General features: G+C 37.7%; 1 protein-coding gene across 2 annotated transcripts in view; it reads left to right on the top strand.

Annotated features, from left to right (window-relative positions):
• The window catches only part of BTBD9 (BTB domain containing 9), a 304822-nt gene that overhangs the window by 261338 nt on the left and 21220 nt on the right, over positions 1-22264 (top strand). For both annotated transcript variants that reach the window (XM_075064264.1, XM_075064265.1), the window contains exon 10: positions 18977-19055. In XM_075064264.1, coding sequence (XP_074920365.1) covers positions 18977-19055 — 79 coding nt within the window. The remainder of the gene's footprint in view (positions 1-18976; positions 19056-22264) is intronic.

Below are 22264 nucleotides of genomic sequence, written 5' to 3'. Positions count from 1 at the left end.
GTTAAAGCATTCAAACATGTACTACTTGAATCTTATATATTTATTCAATTTAAATAATTTTAATAGACTGAGGTAAGATTATGCCTTAACGTAGATTGTCATAATTTCATATTAAATTTTAAATGGTTTATTTTTACAAAGAAAATGTGTTTAACTTGAATTTAAAAAATCCTATTTAAATTCATAAAAGCTTTCCCCCACTTAAAAAAAGTCATTGGGTTTTGTCCAGCCTGCTTTCTGATGCTGTCTGTTTCTTTGAGGGAATACTTTTTAGCATTTTAGATCATTTCATGTATTCTGTGATAGCTTTGATCTATGCAATGGCTGAAATAAGAAATGCAAAGGTGAAAGGTTGAGAGTCCAATGTTGAATCATTCAGACCTCAGATACAGACACCAATAAAATAAATCTAAATAAATAATATATATGGTGAAAAATAAATTAGGTTATTTAAAATATATTCAGTGCAGGCACTGAAAGCATAATAAGTGTCTATTTTCAACAAATATGGAGCCTGATTCTCCAATCTTTACTCAGGCAAAATGCTCATTAAAGTCTGAAATGTTGTGTGAGTAGACACTACAGGGTTAGGACCATGATTTTTAACCTGTGTCAATACTGCCATCTTTATATGGGCAAAACTCTAGAATTCAGTGGGAGCTTGACCCAAGTAAAGGACTGTTGAATTTGGTCCAAGTAAAAGAGCCAAAGCCTTCTATGGAGGAAGTGAGAATCTTGATGCAACCAGGCAACATTTTCCTTTTATCACAAAGAAAATGGATCATTTACTCTACAAACTGTAATTTTGGGAAAAATTTAGGTATAACAAGAAATCTCAAACTTGAAGGTCTCATTTCCTTTAAAGAGCAATAGGTTCTCAAACATGAGGCTACTAAAGATCGTTCACTGAAAAAGGGCAAAGAGGTTAATCTATCACTGTATAAAATGATGAGTTTCATTCACTAATTGGTCCCTAACAAAAGTGGTATATAGGACAGTCTTCCTGCATATTTTTAAAATTATATTTATTCCCTCTAAAAAAGTATGTTTTATGTTATTACTGGCTTTATCTGACCTGAAATAAGTTTGGATGTTTATTAATGAACTAAGTATATTGTCATCAGTTTTTATTGAAAGATAGTTATTTGACTGCTGAAGTCTTTCATATCAACGTGATTTTATTTTTTAAATATGTTGAAAAGAATTCAGAAATTCTTGGCTATATCTCAGGTATATAGAATAGTCATACTTTTCTGTTAGCGTAAAGAACATGACCCAATATTTGGTGGTCAGATACATTTGGTGCTCAGATACATATGTAACATTGGATTTTTCCAAAAATAGATGAAGAAAACTTAACACAGAGAGTTACATCCTGAGCACTGCTCTTCTCTCACTAGAACACAGTACTTGCCCATTTCTACCACTTTCCATCTAAAGACCTCAACATTACTTTACAGTTGTTAAATGACTTAAGCTTCACAGAACCATTGTTAGGTATGTAAATATTATCATCTGCATTTTATAGATGGGGATACCGAAGTACTCTGTGGTTGTGACATACCCCATTTCTCACAGAAAATCCGTGATCGTCTCATTCCTAGTCCTGTGCTTCAACCACAGGTTTATCTTTGGCTTCTCCTCTTTGCACTTGTTTTACAGCTTGGTGTCCGCTTCACTCAATCAAGTGTGAAAATCTGATTTTATTAATTCAGAGACAGATGTGTTAATTACAGGGATATTAAAACATAAACAGTTCCCCCAACCAAATCAACTTTTAACTTTTCATATTTATCAAGTATAGTTTGCCAAATTTCTGTCTATGAAGCTTGTTCTCCTGAAAGTTGAAATAACCCAATGTCTGATTACCCTCTTAGCGCCCCCCCAAAAAAAAGAAAAAAGAGAAAAAAGAAAGTGCCGTCCTCCTGATTATCCTTATTACATACCATAATGAGTAAAACATTTTCAAAATAATTTCAGAATCAAATGTCTCGCTCGGTAACTTCATTTGTAGGTGATGGAGAACAGACTTTTACCAAGAGTACTTTTAAATAAATCATAATTATGTATGCAGAAGCCTCAACTAAATTTGGGTACTCAATGACTAATCACAGTTGGGAAAGGTTGAAATATGTAATTTGTTTAAATACACAGTCCCCAGCCACTCCTCCCCACATGTATTTTTGCTTTCTTCTTTTGGGTTACAGTAGTTTTACTACTAAATGTCACCATGAGAGAATTAAAAGCACTCCTAAATGCAACTTGCACACATCCAGTTAAAGATGTAATTGGTTCTGTTACATTTGCAACATGAGCAGATCTTTTGGAAAATATAGCCTCCAACCTTTTATCTTCTGTTTTATTCTTTTGATATTTGTCAATGTTAAGCAATGTAAATTATGGGGCTTGTGAAATTGAAATATCCACAGTGAAGATCAAAATGTTAAAAAGCCTTTCAAGGGGTATAATATCTCTTCATACCATTCCCCTCCTCCCCATTTTTTGATTTAACCTGTTTTCTCTTTAGATTATTATAGCAGGTTGTAGCAGCAGCAGTTGTAGTTAAGATTGCATAAGCATAACATTGTAAATGTAAATTATTAAAATATATACCATAGAGAGAAAAGAATTTAAAGTGTAAATCAATAAAGATACACTGGACCATTATGACAATGAAAGTAAAGTATGCAAGAATGAACGGTATTACAGGATGCTACTCATGTATGTCTTAGGTTGTAGGAAATACTTCAGGAGGATATATGGCTTTATTTGAGCTTTCTGTATAAAAAAGCTTTTCTATAAAGCTGAGAAACTGCCTTACTTGAAAGTACTGGTACCAGGAGAGAGTGGGCCAGTAATAGTCAGTTTGCTCTCTAATTAAGTTAGAAAAGTTTCTTTACCAAATAGCTAGTTAACTGTGAGTATACCATGATTCTCCCACTCTTTGAAGCTCTCTGGTTTGCAATTTGGTTTAAGATGCAGATTATTAGCAGTGGCAAGGGAAAATAACATATCTGTGATTATGTGACCAATGTCTGTATTATAATGCATCTGAAGAATAGGGCATGGTTAGAGTTGCAAATATAACCTTACCTTTGACATTTCTTGACATTTAAATGCTTAATTATGCAGTCTTAACATCCTGTTTACATAGTTTTTGGGTGTAGTTTTTCTTTAGGTGTTACAGATCAAGTTTTTGAGTGAGTGACCCATGAAAGAACTCTTTCATAACTCCACCAAGCTGTTGCGCTTCTTGATCGTATCAAACAACCTCAGTTATATAGGTAAAGCTTCCAGTGCTTTGGAAGATGGTGAAAGTGGTCTAATTTCAGCTGAAAATATTGGCTGTTCTGAAACTATATAAAAACACATATGTTTATTTACTGATTAAATCTGTTTCTGTAATTGGATAACATTACAATAGCACATTTAATTACAAATATCTCCCCTTTACAGACCCATTAAATAGGGGGGACTAGCTGTTCCAAATATTCTATGGTACTGTCAAGCCAGACAGCTCTAAGCAGTAGTGGAGTAGGAATGCAGTAACCCAGCCAAACACTAGGTCTTCACAGAACAAGAAAATTGTGGCAGTGTAAATATTGCTATGCTACCATGGATTCATAAAAATATCATGCTCACCAGAAATTTACACACATCCTTTAACAAAGGCTACTCTGTAGGTTTGGGATAGAAATAAGATCAGTTCTTTTCCTTTGCCAATGACACCTATTGCTAATAATCCACATCACAAACCAGAAAGCTTCAAAGATTGGGAGAATCATGGCCATTCACGGTTGACTAGCTATTCAGTAGAGAAACTTTTCCAACTTAATTAGAGAGTAAAACTAACTATAACTGGCCCAGTCTCCCCGGTTCCAGTACTTTTGAGTCAGGCATTATATTTCTCAGCTTTCTAGAATACCTTTTTTATACATAAAGCTAACTTTAATAGGTAGCACAATAAAAGAATAAGATTCTGATTCAGTGGTACCTCATACCAGTTAGGTTAAAAATATATTGAGAGATTGAATGGGAATGCATGTTGGAGAAATTGTGGTGAAAGAGGAGAATTAATGCATATATAGTGGACATATCCAGTCATTAGAGAGCTCTGGGATGTAATCCGTAACCAAATATCACAAATTGTTGGATATTTATTACCCAAAGATCCTTTGGTAACCTTCCTTGGGCTTGCTAGTGGAAATGGTGACAAGAGGAAATGAAGAATTACTCTCATCGGTTAGTAGCCACTTAGCTATTGGTAGCCTCTCATAGGAAAGAGAAAAATAGTCCAAATATAGAGGAATGGTTCAAAAAATATCAGAGTATGTGGTTATGGAAAAATTAACACACTGTGTATCGAGCAAAACAGACATTGATACTTAAATATTTATTCAATACTCAGACACATTACATTCACCTTAAAAAACCGAACACACCTGCCAATTTTTTTGAATAATAATATTTGATAGACATACCTACTCTGTTAAATATGTGTATATTGAAATTTCACTCAATAAAATCCTAGAAGTGACATATTATATGTGTCATAATGGTGCTCACTTTGTAATGTAACACCCCGTCAATTAGAAAGATCTGATGACTGTATCCCTATATATAATGTTTCTTTAAACAAAAACAACTGTTGTAATGATTGTTTTGTTTTTGATATTTACATGGCAAGAATTTGTAAACTTGTTAAAAAATCCTAAATAAATAAATAGTTTATATATATATATACACACACACACACACACTCTCTTTTAGAATTTGTTTAAACGGTTGAAGTAGATTTTTTCTGAATTAAAATTTAGATTATACAAAAACTTAAACCAGAAGCTGTTGAAGAAGTAAAGAAATATCCTGATGTTTTAATCAGTCCAATATTTGACTGATTCTTATCTTCAGCAGAAATGGATATAGTGTTCCCACAGTGGTGTCCATTGGAGCTATAGATGTGACATTGTTGCCAGACAGCTTCCCACTTTATAAATATAACCTAAGAGTTAGAACTATATGAAAGCAGAAATGACTTGTGCTGACACACAAGAGATCATGGCCAGTGGCATGAACAGTTCATTAGAGAAGGGAAGACTAATGCACTGACTGCCAGATGTACCGCTGATCTGTCATTAAACAGAGAGATTCTGACTTAGTTGTTAGCAGTCTCTCAGGCTTTTCAAAACATTATATATTCTGTGCAACAAATACTGGGGTAGGGAACTGATCTATTTTAGAATACTTTTAACTTATTGTAGTCATCGTTTTCTTTTTTTACTGTATGAGCTCTCACTGCAATTATTTAGATCTTCTTCCCTGGTTATGAAGATAAGATGTATGTGATTTAAAAAAAAATTTTTCCCCTCGATATTTAATCCTCTCAATTTTGCTTCTTAATCAGCTAATGAGGGCAAAAGACTTACCCTCCCAGCTGAATGTGTTGCTGCACTCAACCTCTCCTGGCTTACGGTATTGAATTAATTCTTTATCACTCTCAGGATTGCTCATTGCACAGTTCTGGGCCATTAGAGAATAGTCTTGTATTTAAAATCAACATTCTGTAGATGTTACTCAGAGGTTTAATATAGTTAAGACCTTAATGCCTAGTTTGGAAAAGACATTTAAGGATATTGAAGAAATGGTGCAAAGTAGATAAATTTATGGCCATTTCTGCAGATAATAAAGAATTAAGATGTTGAGGAACTGATATGGCCACCCGGACAGACCACTCCTGTGGAGAAATATGAAATTCATAGAGGCGTACCTTGTGATCTGGAGGTGGAAGGAATTGTACATTTCTTGAAAATTGCATCATGAATACATGTCTTTTCCTTTTAAATTGGCCTGCAGCCAGTCTAATATTTGGGAAACCAAGTCAGGTGGAGCTTTACATATTTTTTGTGGGATACATAACTCTCTTTGGCATATACCGCTCAGTATTTTGAAGATGACAATAAATTATGAATACATCTTCCAAGTCTCAGGAGTATTGTGCTAGTCAGGTTAGGCTTATAGGTCACTTTATGAGCAGGCAGCAATTATGTCTTTCAATACTGAACTAAAATCAGACTATGGCCTAGGATTTTGCACTGATTTCTCTTTCAATATGTAGAATTATTTTCAGTTGCCAACTTACTTTAGATGTGTTTTAAGTGTTGGTATTTTTATTTATTCTCATTAAGAGACTTTTCTACCATCTAATACAATTTGCCTTTAGTAAGTTTTTTACTTTCTTAACTTCATCCTATTACTTCTAGTTATGCTCCCATATATCATACTAAATAATATCTCCCCTCTCTTTCAGATATTTTAACCCTATCAGGGCCAGTCGAGGGCAGGCACCCCATCACATAGCCCCTATGTATGTACATTACAATAACTTAGACACATGGACTTACCATGACATCATATTGGAGATTCAGGGAACTTCTGTGGCCTGTGCTATACAGTTGATCAAACTAAATGATCACAGTGGACCCTTCTGGCCTTAAAGTCTATGAATATGTGAATCTTACTGACTTGTATATTTCACCTTTAACACATCACATTTCAATTTGGCTCCCAGCCTTAAACAGCTCTGGAGATGTCTGCTGAACCTTGTGCAACTATTTCCAGCTCTGGTGAACCTAACAAATACTAATAGGTTGCTAAACTAATCTATGTGTTACTGAAACCTGTGCACCTGAAACCTGAACACGCCATTTCCACTAATCCAGCTTCCCATCCCCTTGTCAAGGGCACACTCACAGTTGGTGGAATAGGGGTTGGAGAGTACTGGTGACTGCCTGCCCATATTTGAATAATTGAGAAAGTACTGGATGGAGTTCCTGCTTTTGTATCCTCAAAACTACACTGGACAAAACACTAGAAAATATAATAGAAACAATCCTGCATTGATCCCTGGGGCAATTGCCTAGACGGGACCTAAAAAGTCTATTTATATCATTGGCTTTTTTCACGAATATGCTTTTTATTTGCTAATTTCTTTATTTCTTTCCTTCTTCCATTTGATGGTTGCATATTTTAAATAATGACATTTTGGCTACATTTGATCTATAAGGCATCTCATGGCCAACCATATCTTGAGAGACAGCTTTTGCTGAGCTGTGGTAATCTGAAAATAAATATTTTTCATCCTGAATATAAATAAAATACACATACCCCCATAACCAATGTTATTGTGATTAATTGTTACCATAAAATAATAATTCAAACATCAGGCATTCCCTATGAGAGAGGGCTGATTACCCTTTGGTGTAAGGGAAGGGCTGTCTAATGTTGGAATTTTTATTTGGTGGTACCGTTTATTTGCTGTGGAGTTGTATTATTGTAGTAGCAATCTAATTAATAGAAACTGCCTGAATGTTCACAAACTAGGTGATAGGTTGCTCTTCCAATGCCTAGTGCCCCTAGTGTTTGCAGCTGCCCTTTGTTACACAAGTGGCCATTAAACCACAGTGACTGTTAGAATCACATGTACGGACAAGAACCCAGTTGTATGTTAATATATCTTGTGCTAAAGGTGGCATTTCTGTTCTCTTCCGAAAAGATTTGTCCTAATTAGATTGCTGACATGGAGGATCTAATTTCCTTACACCCTTGAAAATCACAGTTTTGCCTTGGCTGACCAAATCACGTGTAGCTTTTGTAGCATTGTAAACACCACCTGGCTGGCGCAAAATGCTATAACGCATACAAAATATTAAACTATTGGTTCATTCCAGGTAAAGTTTGTATCAGTACAAATTAAATACATGAATCATAGAAATCAGAGATGAAGCAGAATTATTACATCTTCAGATTCATCCCTTGGGGACTGCTGCAGGATTGTTCCCTACAGTGTAATTTGCTAGAGTTATATTCAGTCAGTACAATTTCGTATGACTCAAGTGACGGGGCTTCCACCCCTTTCCAATAGTAACTACTCCCCAATTTACTTGATTTCTACCATTAGTAATCTTTCCTGATATTCAGTCTGAATGTGTCTATCTAATTTCACTTAATTGCTTCCCCTACATCACACTGAACAATTACTCTCCTTTCTTGAATTTTACACTCTTCAAATAACATATTTATAGACAGTCATTCTGTCCCTTGCACCACCTAAATTGTTACTTAATCAAGTTTAGCTATGTTTAGTTTTTAATATTTCTTCAAAGTCAGTCCCTCCAGCCTCTAAATCATTTTTGTTATTTGCGCTGAACTCCCTCTAGATTGTCTATATCTTTTTGGTGTTGAGATGCAGGGAATTGAATGAGTATTCAAAGTTTAGTCTCACCAGAATCATATGGAGATAATCTATCATCTCCCTGCTCTCTGACCTGCTGCAAACCAAAAATTGCGCTCATTTTTTTGGGCTGCCATATTTCATGTCTAAAATAGTTCAAATTTGAATCACTATGAACTCGGGTCAGTGGTTTTGCTGTTCATATTGGACAAGACTGAATTAGAAGCTGAGTGGCCTTGTTTCCCAAGCTCAGCTAATTCAGTGTGGTGAGAATAATGGAAGACGAATTTTCTCCCTTGATTAGTGATCTCTAGCATGTTTGTATGTTGTTATAGAGAGACAGATGCTGATTTACCTTTTTATCAGTTGATTTTTTTCTTTGAGGTGGTGCTACAATTTACTACATTCCTTGGAGTTTGACATGTCAATTAGATATTATCGACAGTAATAGAGGGTTGGTTCCTGTAAATGTGAAGTTTTTATGGGTAGACACCCCAAAGGAGTATGTGAGAGTAGAGTGATAAATGTCATGTTACCCTGCACACCACAAAGGAACTGATTAATAAGGAACATGATTCTATCTCTCATACCAAAGTGTTATTTATTTAATTTTCTGTCAATCAACTTTTCTGTTCTAGTTATCTGGAAAGTAAAATAATCAAGATTTGATCACACAGTGGGGATTGGATGAAAATGGGCTCTAAGTCATAAGCAACACCTTGTTCGTTCATTGTGTTACTGCATATATTATTACCTTATTAGAGCCCTTCATTACGTTTTGATGGTTACATGAACAACCATGGGCTACGGGTACACAATCTATCAAAAACAGTGGAAATAAATATACCCTACAAAATGTTCAATGTGGGATCTGCTTATCCTCCAAAATTGTGCTTGCAAGTCTTCTGCCTGCAAGATTTTGTGTGCACCAGGGGTGTGCCAGTCAGCTGGACACTCGCGCTCTCTCTCTCTGTTTGTGTTTGCAGACACCCAAGTGGGTGTATATGTATATGTACATTTTGTGTGCATAAGTTTTGAGGCAATACTGGAAAATTTGACTCCCAGTGTTTTCACAAAGTTACATAATCAGGAACAGTCAGTTTTAGAGCCAGATTTTCAAAGGTATTAAGGTGTCTAAAGATGCAGAAGGACACCAGGATAGATTTTTAAAAGCTCCTAAGCAGGTTAGGTGCCTAACTCTCATTGGCACTTTTGAAAAATCCCAGTAGGCATCTATCAGCATCTTTAGGTGTCTGAATATCTCTGAAAATCTGGCCCCTAGTGACCTGGTTCTGTTTTAGTGTTGCTCTACTTTGACTATTTTATAAAATTTTCTTTGTTGCATTTAAAAATATATTTTTATTGTAATATTTATTATTTTATTATATATTACGCTGAAGTTGTGAAAGGAGAGATTACGTTAAAAAGAAGTTTTTTTTCATTAGCGACTTTTTAAAGATGTCAGGGAGTCAGTATAGACTTCATTAAATCTCTTTCATACGTCAGTCTTATTTTAATAAATATGCATTATTAAGTCTGTGTTGTATGTCTACAATAAATCACACATTGTAAAACTTTATATCAGTTCATTAAAAGATCCCTTGATGATAGTTGGGTTTTTTTTGTTTTGTTTTGTTTGTTTTTAATCCAAGCAGAAGTTATAGCTTCAAATCCATGTGCAAATGCTTACAGGATTGCATATCTTCCACACGGGAAAAATATTCAGAATGAAAACCTTTTGGGGGATTGTCAGAAGCTTCTCTGTAAGGAAATGATAACAGTAACTTAATCTTAGAAAGCCCAGAAGAAAGCCCAGTTTATATTGGACCAAATGCCAAAATTAGGTTGTATCCGACGAAGTGGGTATTCACCCACGAAAGCTCATGCTCCAAAACGTCTGTTAGTCTATTAGGTGCCACAGGACTCTTTGCTGCGTTGTCAGTTTTGTGATTACCCTCTGATTTTGAAGCCTCAAATGTAAATAATGTAGCACACAACACTTGTATCCTGGGATCCAGTAAGGCTATGTACAGAACAGTAAAATATGAAGAAGTTTGGGTCCCATATTGTCAGTTTTTTAGACCAGGTCCAGGGTGCATTAACATCTCATCCCACATCATTCTCTACTCCCGGGGGGAGTTCTACGTCACTGCGCATGCGCAGAATTCATGGCCCCCACAGATTTCTGTGCTTCGCAGAAAAATTACTTCTGATGGGGAAGCAAAGGGAACCCACAAGAGTAGTCATGCACTGCTTCCCCAGCAGTGCAGGCAGGTTGGCTTGGGCACCCAGAGCAGCTGGTAGAGACATAAATCACCATGGGGGGAGGGAGGGAAGCTGGGCAGTCATACGTGTGTGTGTGTGAGAGAGAGAGAGAGACTGTGTCCCTCTCGCTCACTAGTGCAGCATGCTCAGCATGGAGGGGCAGGGCTTGGAAGTGTTTCTGAAGAGGTAGGCATGGGGCAGGCTCTGTTCCCTCAGGCGGAGCAAAATGTAGCAGCCTGCCTGCTTAGTGAATTGTTCCCATTGTTTTTGTGAATTCTCCCAGAACTATAAAACAGGTGTACAAATTTTAAGGCTCCTTTACATTGCAAGGGTGATGTAAAGGTGCATTATTGTAAAGGACGGTATGGCCTTATAAATGCTTATGGTGCTTTAGTGATTAGAATTGGTCTAAATTTTTGGACTGAAAAAATTTCCTATCAAAATGTGCTCCATGAGCTGTTTGCTACTGACCTTTTTGGAGATGGTCAGTAGCCAGTGTAAATAGAGTTTGGGTCCCCAGTCCTCATTTGCTCTTCGGTTTCCTATGATCTAACACTGAGCATATGGCTGCATATATTTGTCAATATATGTCAATAGGGTCAATACTAGTTACATTACAATTAGACAGAAGGAGTTTGGAGATTTCCTCCAGTGCTCCCTAGTCCCATTCTCCATCCATTGTATTGTAGTTTAAATAAATTACCGAAATAATTGAAACCAATTTGATTATACTGTGTTATTTTGACCCCAAAAATGCAGAATTTTGCAGAATTTTAAAATATTGTGCACAGAATTTTTAATTTTTTGGTGCATAATTCCCCCAGGAGTAATTCTCATTCACTTCACAATGGCATAGTGAACTCTGAATGAAAAGATACTCCAGTGATAATCTGTGGACTGCTTTTATGTTATGTTCTTTTATAAATAAAGTAGTTTCCTGTTGTGTTTGTCAGAGTATTTTAAACACAGACAGCTGCCTCAATACATGAGTCTGATAAAGTGTATTAAAAATAAATTAGCCAAAGAGAGGCTAATTGGTAACTCTTTAGGGAATGTAGATCTTTTGGTATCCTGGATGGAGTGCCACTGAGGAATGATGTATAATGTTTACTGGAATGCCAGTCTTGTTGATGTTTTCAATTAATTTGTATTTATGTATTTTAAAGTTAAGATACTTCTTCAAAAGAGAGTAACATATTTATTTGTTAATACATACTGCAATTATGTAACAGATATTGCCATGACTAATGTGTAGTGCTTATTCTTCTTGCATTTACTGCAGAGATTTCATGATATCTTTCTTCAAAGACTTCTATTACCATTTCAAGTCCTCTTGCTCTACTTTTCTTAATTGTTCATTACCATCACATCAAGGAATATAACATAAATGTAACCAAGATGCACTATTAGATGTCTTTTAGCTTTGTCTCTACTAAAATAAATTAGCCAAAGAGAGGCCAAGAAAAGAGAATTACATAGAGGAAACAACTACTTGAACTAGCATCCTTATTGCTCTTTTAGAAGTACTAGCTTTGACAGTCCTCTTTTTGTGGGAGAATTTTGCCAACCTCTTTGGAAAACTGTAACAATGACATCACAAATGGATGGAATCTGAGCTGAAGCTATTGTAGTCCTCAACTGAGGGAGGTGAGGAGAAAAGGAATGCTGAGTTTTACTTTCATTAAAAAAAAATAAAATTAAAATGGCCTTAGCTTTTATTATGAGGGTCCCTTTACAATATAATTTTCTCCCTTCCCTATGCCCCAGCCCAGTCCCTGGTGGTCCCCTAGAGAAGAAGACTGAGCTGGTTTCCCTAACTTGGGTGTCTTATGTGGTCGTGCAGCTGCGGGCTGGATAGCCCCCGTTCTTACGTTAAAGTGCTAAATTAGAGATTTCCCAAAGTGGGCAGATTGCTGGGTGGTTTTTGGCACCACTATACTTGAAAATGAGCTTTCTTTTTAAACTGGAAATTTACAGGCAATTTGTCTATAAAGCGGATTAGTCTCTTTTGGTATTTCAAAAAGGAAAAGGAAAACAGCCAACTTATTAACATTTGAAAATTGCTGTTGAGCTGCTGCTGTTGAGCTGCAATGACTGTTTTCATAGCATTTTTAGTATACATATCCATGTTAATTTTGTAGTTGTGCCATAGCAGAAATTGATATAATATTGGTTATAATACAGGAGGAATATTACTTGTACAGAACATGCTGCATTGCTTGCTGTAGACACAATGGGCTTGCCTTTTGTGTGGTACACACATTTGTGTTTACAAATGGCAGTTTGCACATACTAGTTGGGTGCTTGATGACCCATGTTATGTTAATGCAATTATCAGATTTATGTGTGCACAGACAGGATGCCATTTGAAATTTTTACTCATCCTACTGTCCATTTTTACAATTAAGTCTCCTTATCACCACAGCTCCAGTAGGAGCTACTTGTACATACCGAAGCCACAACCATTGATTCATTCATCAAATTTTTGAGCCTGGTTCCCTGTAACTCCAGAGACCATCTAGAAGAGCATATGAAACTGACATCCCACTACTACTACCTGAGGACTGGCACTTCTGCTTCTGTCCTGCCTCACTGAGAATAAGTAGAATCTGGATCTCCAGTTTAGCACCATAGATTGCAAATAGGCTGGACGCATGAAAGAACTCCATGTTTGATGTAAATTCAAATTTATGTTCATTCATGTTTTAAAGGGGAATTTGTGCTAGTGGATATCAGTAGAAATTAGGTGCATTAATGCTGTTGCTTGGGCCCTGTCTGTGTTATGGAAAGGTAGCATATTTCTAGACTTCATTACAACATGGTAGTATCTTACACAGTTAAAATAGGTTTGGTCTTGCAGCGTAGCAAGAACCAAACCATATTTTAAGTGTTCTTGTCTCATGCTAAACTCTTGGAATTAGTCCAGTTGGAGCATAATTCTGAAGTATGGTTCAGTCCTTTCTACACTATGAGAATTAATTGGGTTTTAACCACATCCAGCGCTACTGTGTTGTAAGTAGATCCTGCAATATAGTAGCATTTCATAGTGTCAGTGGATCCTTAGAAAACCTCAGTAACAGATATGTTTCTCCCTCTTCCTTAACTTACTTCCTTCTGGAGGGGAACACAAAAAGGGGAATGGTCATTATTTAGATTCCTCTGTGTAATAAATCATATTAGAAAGACTGCAACTTTTCAGATGACTTACTAGGCAAGAGTTTAAACCAATGAGAAAAGCCATTACACCTTGTAAAAGGTAAAGTCCCGTAATGGAGATACAGACTATAATTTGCCTGGATAGTAATGCCTCTTCCATTCTTCTTCTCCCACCTGCCCCAGTAAATAAAGAAGTAGGAAGAAACATGAAGATTTTTTTTTCCTGAATCAATTGTGGGATGCACAAAGCCATTGAGTTTCCTAGTGACAGCTGTTGCTGTTGGAGGATGAAAGCACTTGGCCCGAGAGTCTGTTTAGGTGTTTGAGCAGAGAAAGCAATTTTTGTTGCAAAGAGCTTTAAGTGAGACAGACAAAGTAAGAGAATAAGAGAGTGAGAGATAATTATCTAAATTATGTTCGGGCTATTATCGAAGACGAATATAGTTAAAATGTAATTAAATATGACGGGCTCACAGGATGCAAGCTTGGCTTTGGAATGCTAATTATCAATTACTGCATCTCCTTAGGGGAGTCAGGCAGTATGAGAGAGTTGGGTGTGTGTGGCTGAGGTGAGATGCAGAGTATTAAATAAAACACCCTAGGGCTGTAACAAAGCTAATTTCTTTTTAAAAATGAAGCTGTGGTTCCAGGGGAATTCCGCAGGCCAAGCAGTTTGCACTGCTGCCTTTCAGCTTGAGGACCCTAGTGTAAGTCAGTGTATGCTGCTGGTCCCTAGTCTTTTCTTCAAGATGTAGACCTCAGCTGGAGGTAATGATTATGTCTACTGATAAAGTGATGACCAGGGCTACCTCAGCTTGAGCAGCAAATCTAAAATGAATCAACCAGTCTGACACTGTGTGAGGGTAAAAAAAAGATCAACACTTTCATAAAGTTTAAAAAACAAGGAGGAAAGATACCAAGGTGGCATGCTCAGCAGATTTTTGTATCAGTTCTGGAAATGTTTGCTGCTGAGTGATTGTACTATATTAGTAACTTACCTTGGAGGAATCCTTATCCCAGCCCTCCCAGTTATAATTAGCCACACAGTGTTAGAGCGTATCAGTAGGTTAGGGAAAAAATGATGGTGAATACTGGGAGGTTGTTTGATTACTATGAAATTTATTCTCTAATGTTGTAAATAAGTGTTGAACCAGCAAGGAAATAGGTGTTGTATGTACCAAAAAATGGTAAGATGCTTTGGATCAACTTTAATAAAAAGTTAAAAACCCTGTCTCCCCTCAGATCCTCAAGAAAATCTTCAGATTTGTTACATCATCTTTCAATATGCTTAAAGAAATGATTGTGGTACTTTTCTAGTCACAGCACTGTGGCAGCCAGTAAGGATTCCCTGACCTGCCAGTGATAGCAGCAGTTGTGAGGTCATTGCAGGAAGCAATCACGTAAAATGTTGTTGAAACGATCTTCAGTGGACTTCTACCACTTGTTCAGTGCCTTTTGATATCGTTCACATCCTACTGCTGCATGACTGGGTGGATGCGTCTGCCCCATTGTCCCCACTTCATCTGAGAGATGACAGTCTTTGTTACTTATTCCCATTTCGGGGGGAATCTGCATTGAAAGATAGTACTATTATTTGACCTGTGCTCAGAATGACTATAAATAGATATATTTCTACATAATTGTATACTAGGATCCCTGAACTAACTTTTTCCTGGTCCTATAACTACATGTTTCTTAACATGGGAAGCCACAAAGGCATAGCCCCTTCCTAATAACTTTTCTTAGCATTTTACACTCCTTCACATAGCATAGTTTTAGAATATTTTCCAGATCACTGGAGAGAGGCAGATTTAGCCTTTCTATGTTGTTTTTTCTTCTCTTAATGTTCAGTCTATAAAAAGAAATATTTATTTTTCAGTACATGAATTGCGTATACATATATGTGCAAGCACGTGCATTAATGCAACCTGAAGTGATGAAATATTACTAGTAAGAGTGCCACAACTCTCCAAAATAAAACAGAAACTCGACTTTGGCAGTTTGCACCTCATACAAAAGCACAAGTGAGTATGTAGGACTTGCAATAGGCTCTGAACGTTAATTAACTCAGGCTCTGTCAGACTAATAAGGGAAGCAAACTCAAGAAGCAAGGATACCCCACTGAGAACATACTTGCATTCCCACAGACATACAAAGATAGGAGTAGTCAGTGAAAGAGTCCTAACTGATTTCATGTTTCATTTAGAGCATGAAGAGACAGCCAAATCTCTATAATAGGAGGGGCCCAAACCACATAAGGAATACAAATAAACAATACATTATGTGCAGGCCATGAGTGCAGGTAGATGCTGTGCCTTAGAGGCGGAGGGGCAGATTCATATCTCACTTACGTAAATCACAAATAACTCCACTGAAGTTAATGCAGTAAAACCGGTGTAAGTTAGAACGGATTGAGATTCATAGTCTCCTTTAAATGAGTACAACCTCATGATAATAAAACAAGTAAAACCTAGACATAGTAATACCATCTTTGTGAAGAAGAGATAGATAGTTTACTATCAGGATAAAACTCTAGTTCAAGTCAAATGGTCCTATGAGGAGCAAAGCTGTTATAACAGACTGGCTCTGATGTGCCTGTCACTTTTTCTGATGCTATCTTGTTTCTTCTATGAACAACATTTGAAGTTATTCCTAATAAATTCAGGAAAATGTCTGATTTTTTTTCTCTTCAGGAAGTTCATCAAATTGTATTAATTACTTTTTTAACATTCAAATCCCTTTGTAATGGTGGTTTTAATGAATGTTAATTTTGTATCTAGCATTCAGGTTGTATTATTGAAAATAAATTCTATTGCAATTAAGTGTTAGTCCAGTATAATGTTTGCAGTGTTGCTGAGCTGAAGAAAAGCTCTGTGTAGCTCGAAAATTTCATTCACCAACAGAAGTTGGTCCAATAAAAGATATTACCTCACCCACCTTGTTTCTCTAAAATCCAGTATAATGGAAGATTTCTCTTAAACTAAGACCTTCAGATCCTATTATTCTTTCGTGTTCCTCCTCCTTCACTTTTAGCATGATATGGGAGCTTGTGGGAATCAGAGTGCTTTGCATATTGTTTATTGGGGTAATCCTGCTCTATATTATTAGGAGGGAGAGATTTCACATTCCCATGCAAAGTCTGCTACACAACATTACGACCCCCACAATGTTTGCAAATCACATATTCCTGTTCAAGAAAAGGATAATGATGTAAAAGTGAGACTCCAAGACAGTAAGTTGAAGAAGCAGTTTTCTTTTTAAAAATCAGAATGCAGGGATGATTTTATAGTATATCATAAAAATTGAAACAAGGTTTCTTTCCTTATGGGAGCTGATTTGTCCTATTGCATGCAATTTTTTCTTTATTAATTGTTGTAAGTAAACCAGATGGAGTACAGGAGAGAGTGAGGACAAAATATAAATTGACTGCGGTTCCAATTTACACAATTCTCTGCATATAAAACCGTTTACATAAAACTAAGGCAACTGTATCTCTCTGGGATTCTGTAATGAGTGGGATCCCTAAAAATGAGATGAGAGTAACTTGTTACCATTGACTGCCAGGATGTCACTTCCATTCTAACTCGAGATGGCTCTGATATAGCTAGATCAAAGCTAGTGTCGGTATGTTTGAGTGTGCTTTCTACCTCTTGCCTTTCTTAATAGCTAATATATTTCACTTTGTTATAATGAAGAATAAGTACTAAGTTAACGTCTTGAATATGTGGTCTTCTTTCTTTAAAATTGCTTTATAATGCTATATCCTTTATATAGAATTCAGTAAAGGGTCCAAGAACAATGAACTTTGCACCTGACATAAATCTAAATATAAATAATTTTTGATCATTCATTTGTAATTAGGAATAATCACTGAAAAAATGTGATTGCAACTATCTGATGTGGAAGGAAGAACTCTAATTATGGACTGCAAATCTTTTAGATAAGAATACTATGTGATTTTTACAGTTGTGGGTGCCAACATACTGATTAGAAATATGGTGTGTAAACTGCAATAATCATGATACTAATCAAGGATTTATGGGACCAAGGTACCATAGTCATGGATGCATTAAAAATGCACAGACAAATAACTGAAGCTTTCAAGAACCAAGCAAGCGAGCAAAGTGTAACTAAGGGTGTATATACACTGCAGTTAAAAACCCGGGGCTGACTTGAGCGAAGAGGCTGTTTAACTGTGGTGTCGACATTCGGGCTCAGGCTGGTGCCTAGGCTCTAGGATCCTGCGAGGTGGGAGGGTCCCAGAGCTTCGGCTGCAGCCCGAATACCTACACTCCAATTAAACAGACCCTTAGCCTGAGCTCTGCCTGCTTGTGTCTGCTGGTACAGGCCAGCCACGGGTGTCTGATTGCAGTGTAAATATACTCTGGAAGACTTGAGTGGTTCCCAGGGCCAGATAAAGGCATAGGTACTAAAGACCAATATTAGGGCCCCAGCACCTTGAATCATGTGATATCTTCAGAAGAATGTTTCTAGCCCTTATGGTTGCAAAGAGCCTGTGCATCTTAGTGGGGTTTTAATTTCTAAGATCCACTTCTCTGTGGGGCCCCACCAATACTCTTCTTCCCTAACCCCCAAAACAGAGGACTGTGTATGTGGCAGGAGAAGGGTACAGTGGACTCAGTCTTGCCACCTACCCAATGTTTACACCCCAGCTCCTGCCCCTCTGAGGGGATAAGGGTGGGAAGGCTGCTGTTGCCAATGGGAGGGGCTGCTCCTGCCACTCCTGGCTGAATGAAGGGGACCCCATATCGCTGCCTTTAAAAAGGGAGGGTGGCACCACTGCCATTTGAAGTGGAGAAAAAGGCCACAGCACTAGGGTGAGACCATGGGGTGGAGCCATGTGGGGGGTGGGGAGTTCATGTCGTTATGTGCCTACAGCTCTAATTTGCCTTAATCCAGCCCTGGTGATTCCTTTGGTCTCTACAGGTAATTAATGCTAACTTCCATTTCCTCCTGTACATTTCTATTAGTAATACTGTCAGAAATTAATACAAAGGAACTTCAGAATTCTGACCAATAATTTTTTCTATTACAATTTTTGTTAAAGGTCTTTAACAATAGTTAGAGCTTAATTGTATTAATTTTTATACTGAATTGTGTGTGGAATACACCTAAGTAGAGTCAAGGCACTTAAAAAATCTAACCTGAACAAAGACTGCTGGAAATTCAAGCCATGAAAAGTGTCCCCTTCTGGTCCCATTAAATGACAGCCTGTTTTGTCACCTCAATGGATTCTTTCTGTATTTCACTGCAACCTGTGGTGACTCTGCTTAATACTGTATGTCTCTCTGCTTTCTTTTGTAGATCTTGGCAAGCAATAACTTTTGAGAGACAACCTGCATCCTTCATCAGAATAGTTGGAACTCACAACACAGCTAATGAGGTATGGGACAGTTTTTAAGAGAGGAAAAACTATTATATTCTTGCTGGATATACAGATTTAATTCTATTTCCATAGTAAACTGCTAATGCTGCCTAAAATGTACCAATTGTTTATTGCGGCTCTAGCAGTCTAGTAATGAAGAAAGAGTGTTTTCATCACTTTGTCATTATCTTTCCAGACTGTACAGGTTTCTTCACAGCTAAATGTAAAAACCACTGTAGAACTCTGAGAGGTGGTAGCTAGGTTGACAGAAGAATTCTTCTATCGACCTAGCAATGTCTACACTGGGGCTTAGGTCATCTTAATTACGTCACAACAGGGTGTGAACTTTTTCACAACCCTGAGTGATGACACTAAGCCGACCTAACTTTGTAGTGTAGACCAGCCCAAAACATTTGTCTGGCCTTCATCATGGCATTGTTGAACACTGCTGTAGGTTAGGAGTAATACTTAGCATACAAATCTTTATTTTTAGGAAAGATCACACAATTATAAATGCACTGGGGAAGAAACATAGACGCTGACTGCTTGTTTTTTAACACACAATATTAAGATGCCCTATAAATAATAATAAAAAGTCTCATTTTCCAGAAGAAGATCAGGTATAAATAGGATTATTCTACATATAAATCAGTAAGCCACGCAATCAGTCAGCTGAGTATGCTATGTGGTAATGAAGATAGCTTTTTTATTTATTTATTTATTTATTTAGAATTCAGAATATTTAGAAACATCAACTTGTGCACTACTTAACCTGCAGTATGTAACCATGTGATCTTTCTGTTGTTACCCTGCTCCTCCCTCCTCTCCGCTAGTTTGAGACTCTCATTACAAATTGTCTCAAATCAGGCCCTGATTCTGCAATTAACTTGGGTGAGGGGACACTTAGAATATGTAAAGTTAAGTGAGTACATGTGTACATCTTAGCAGAATTGGGGTCTTAGATTGTAAGCTGTTTGGGGCAGGACCCATGTCTTTCTGTGTGTTTGCAGAGCAACACAGTGTGGTTCTGATTGTGTTTGTGGCCCTTTCAGCACTATTATAATACAACTATAATACAGACACTGCCTCTGTCCTCTCTTACAGAGGATTTTTACACTCCCTGGATCAGACTGTGGTGAGGTATTGGTCTTCTCTTCCATTCATGCCACTTCCAACACCTCCTGTCACCACCTTTTTGCCTCTTTTGAGCAACACTGCATCTGACACTATTCCCCTGTGCCCCTCCATGTTGCTGTCATCTACTGTCCATCCAACTTCTCCCTATCAGCCACGCTCTCTGATTTCAACTCTTAGCTCTCTCTCGCTTTCTTTCCTCTCAGTCTCCCACACTCCACATTGATGACTTCAGCTTCTATGCTGACGATCCTTCTGACTCCTTAGCTACACGTTTTCCACACCCCCAGGTCTTCATTTGACTTGCAGCCCCGGTTCAATTGTCCTACTCTCGAAAATGATCGTTCATTTTACTTGGTCTTGCCCAAGCACCGCTCTGTCTCTGATCTCCTGTTGCTGAGTTCCCCTTCTCTGACCCTTGTCTGATCTCTTTCAGCATCACCCCACCAGTCCCCCTGCTCCCCACATCCTGTCACTCAGTCTTTGTGTGACTTTCAGGCCATCAGTGTGGATAACTTCTCACCTGCTCTGAGCCCTCTTTCCTTTCTTCCTTTGATGGGGTTTTTGATTCTCTCTAAGCTTCACTCTCCTCCACCCTTGACTGTTTTGCCCCTTTCTCCCATCACAGGGTCGCCTATGTCAAGCCCCAGCCTACCCCCAACATCCGCTTCCTGCGCTCACACTGCAGAGTAGAAATCCTGGTGGAAATCCTGTGACTGGGATGACTTCCTCCCTTGCAAATTTTTCTCTCTTCCTTCAGTTCTGCCCTCTTCCTAGGTAAACAACTTCAACTTAAGTGAATCTCACACCCTTAGGTGCCTTCCTGCCACCTTTGACTCACTCCTCAAACTCTCCCCTCTTCCTGCCTCCATTTCTGTCTCTTCACAGGATCTTGTTGATTTCTCTCAAGAGAAAATACAATGTGATCTTCCCCCTCCCCTCAGTTTCCCTTCCCTTCCCCAGTACAACTCTCCTCCTCCCCGTCATAGATACAGAAGTTTATCTGCTCTCTAGCTCCTACTCCTGTATTTGCCCCATGAACCCATCCCACACCATTTCCTGATCACTCTCATGACTACTCTCATCCTCTCCCTTAATCTTCTCCTTAACCTCTCACTTTTTTCTGGTTCTTTCCAAGCATGTTTTAATCTCTCCCATCTTAAAAAATAACCAGCCTTGATTCCACTTCCATCTCCAGCTACCTCTTCCTCTTTCATCTCTAAGCTCATTGAATATGCTGTCTACAATCACTGTCTGGAGTTCCTTTCCAATTCCATCCTCGATTCTCTCCACTCTGGCTTGTGCCCACTGCATTGCACTGAAACCACTCTCACCAAAGTCTCGAATTACCTTTTTCTAGGCAAGTCTCAGAATTAGTACTTCATCCTCATCATCCTTGGCCTGTCAGCTGTCTTCAGCATTAACGATGTGGGGTTTGTTAAATAACAAACCAATGAATGAGAGAGAAATAAAACTTTAATAAAACAAACTGGAGAGCAACTCGGATAAACTGCTGCACGCAGCCATGCAGTGTTCCCAATCCCCACCTCCAGGGCACATGTCCAAATTCCTATGTTTATAATATTGTCACTTGTGAGGGAACGTCTCTAAATTGTAGTCTTCTACAAAAATATCTCTGCTTCTTCCACCTTAAAGAAACAAATTAACTCTTATATAGATATATGTAAACAGCTAACAACTATCTAATAACACATGCATTAAATTTTCTACCCATGTCATGCATTTCCATAAACCCAATGTGTCAACTACCTAGAGAGGAGAGATTACAAGCACATCACTCTGGAGTGTCTTTACCACTCACTTCCTTCAAATACCCCTTCTCCAGGAAGGTTAGCAAGTGTCTATGAGTCTTTCAGGATGCTTAATTTCCACTCTGATCTTCTCAGTATCATTAGAGTCTTTCATTAGAGTCTAACTCGAGTCGTGTTCCTTGACAGTTTCTCCTTTGTGTGTTGATAATAAAGGATCAGTCAGATGGGAAATGCCAGAGTCCACATGTACTGTCAATGTGTTGGTATTTTCTAGGATTACTCAGAGATCCCTTATATTACATCGAAATGTGTCCCCGTTCT

This window comes from Chelonoidis abingdonii, chromosome 3, assembly GCF_003597395.2.
Source record: "Chelonoidis abingdonii isolate Lonesome George chromosome 3, CheloAbing_2.0, whole genome shotgun sequence".
NCBI lineage: Eukaryota > Metazoa > Chordata > Testudines > Testudinidae > Chelonoidis > Chelonoidis abingdonii.
The sequence above is the reverse complement of the archived record's forward strand: the minus strand, read 5'-3'. Positions and strand labels throughout refer to the sequence as shown.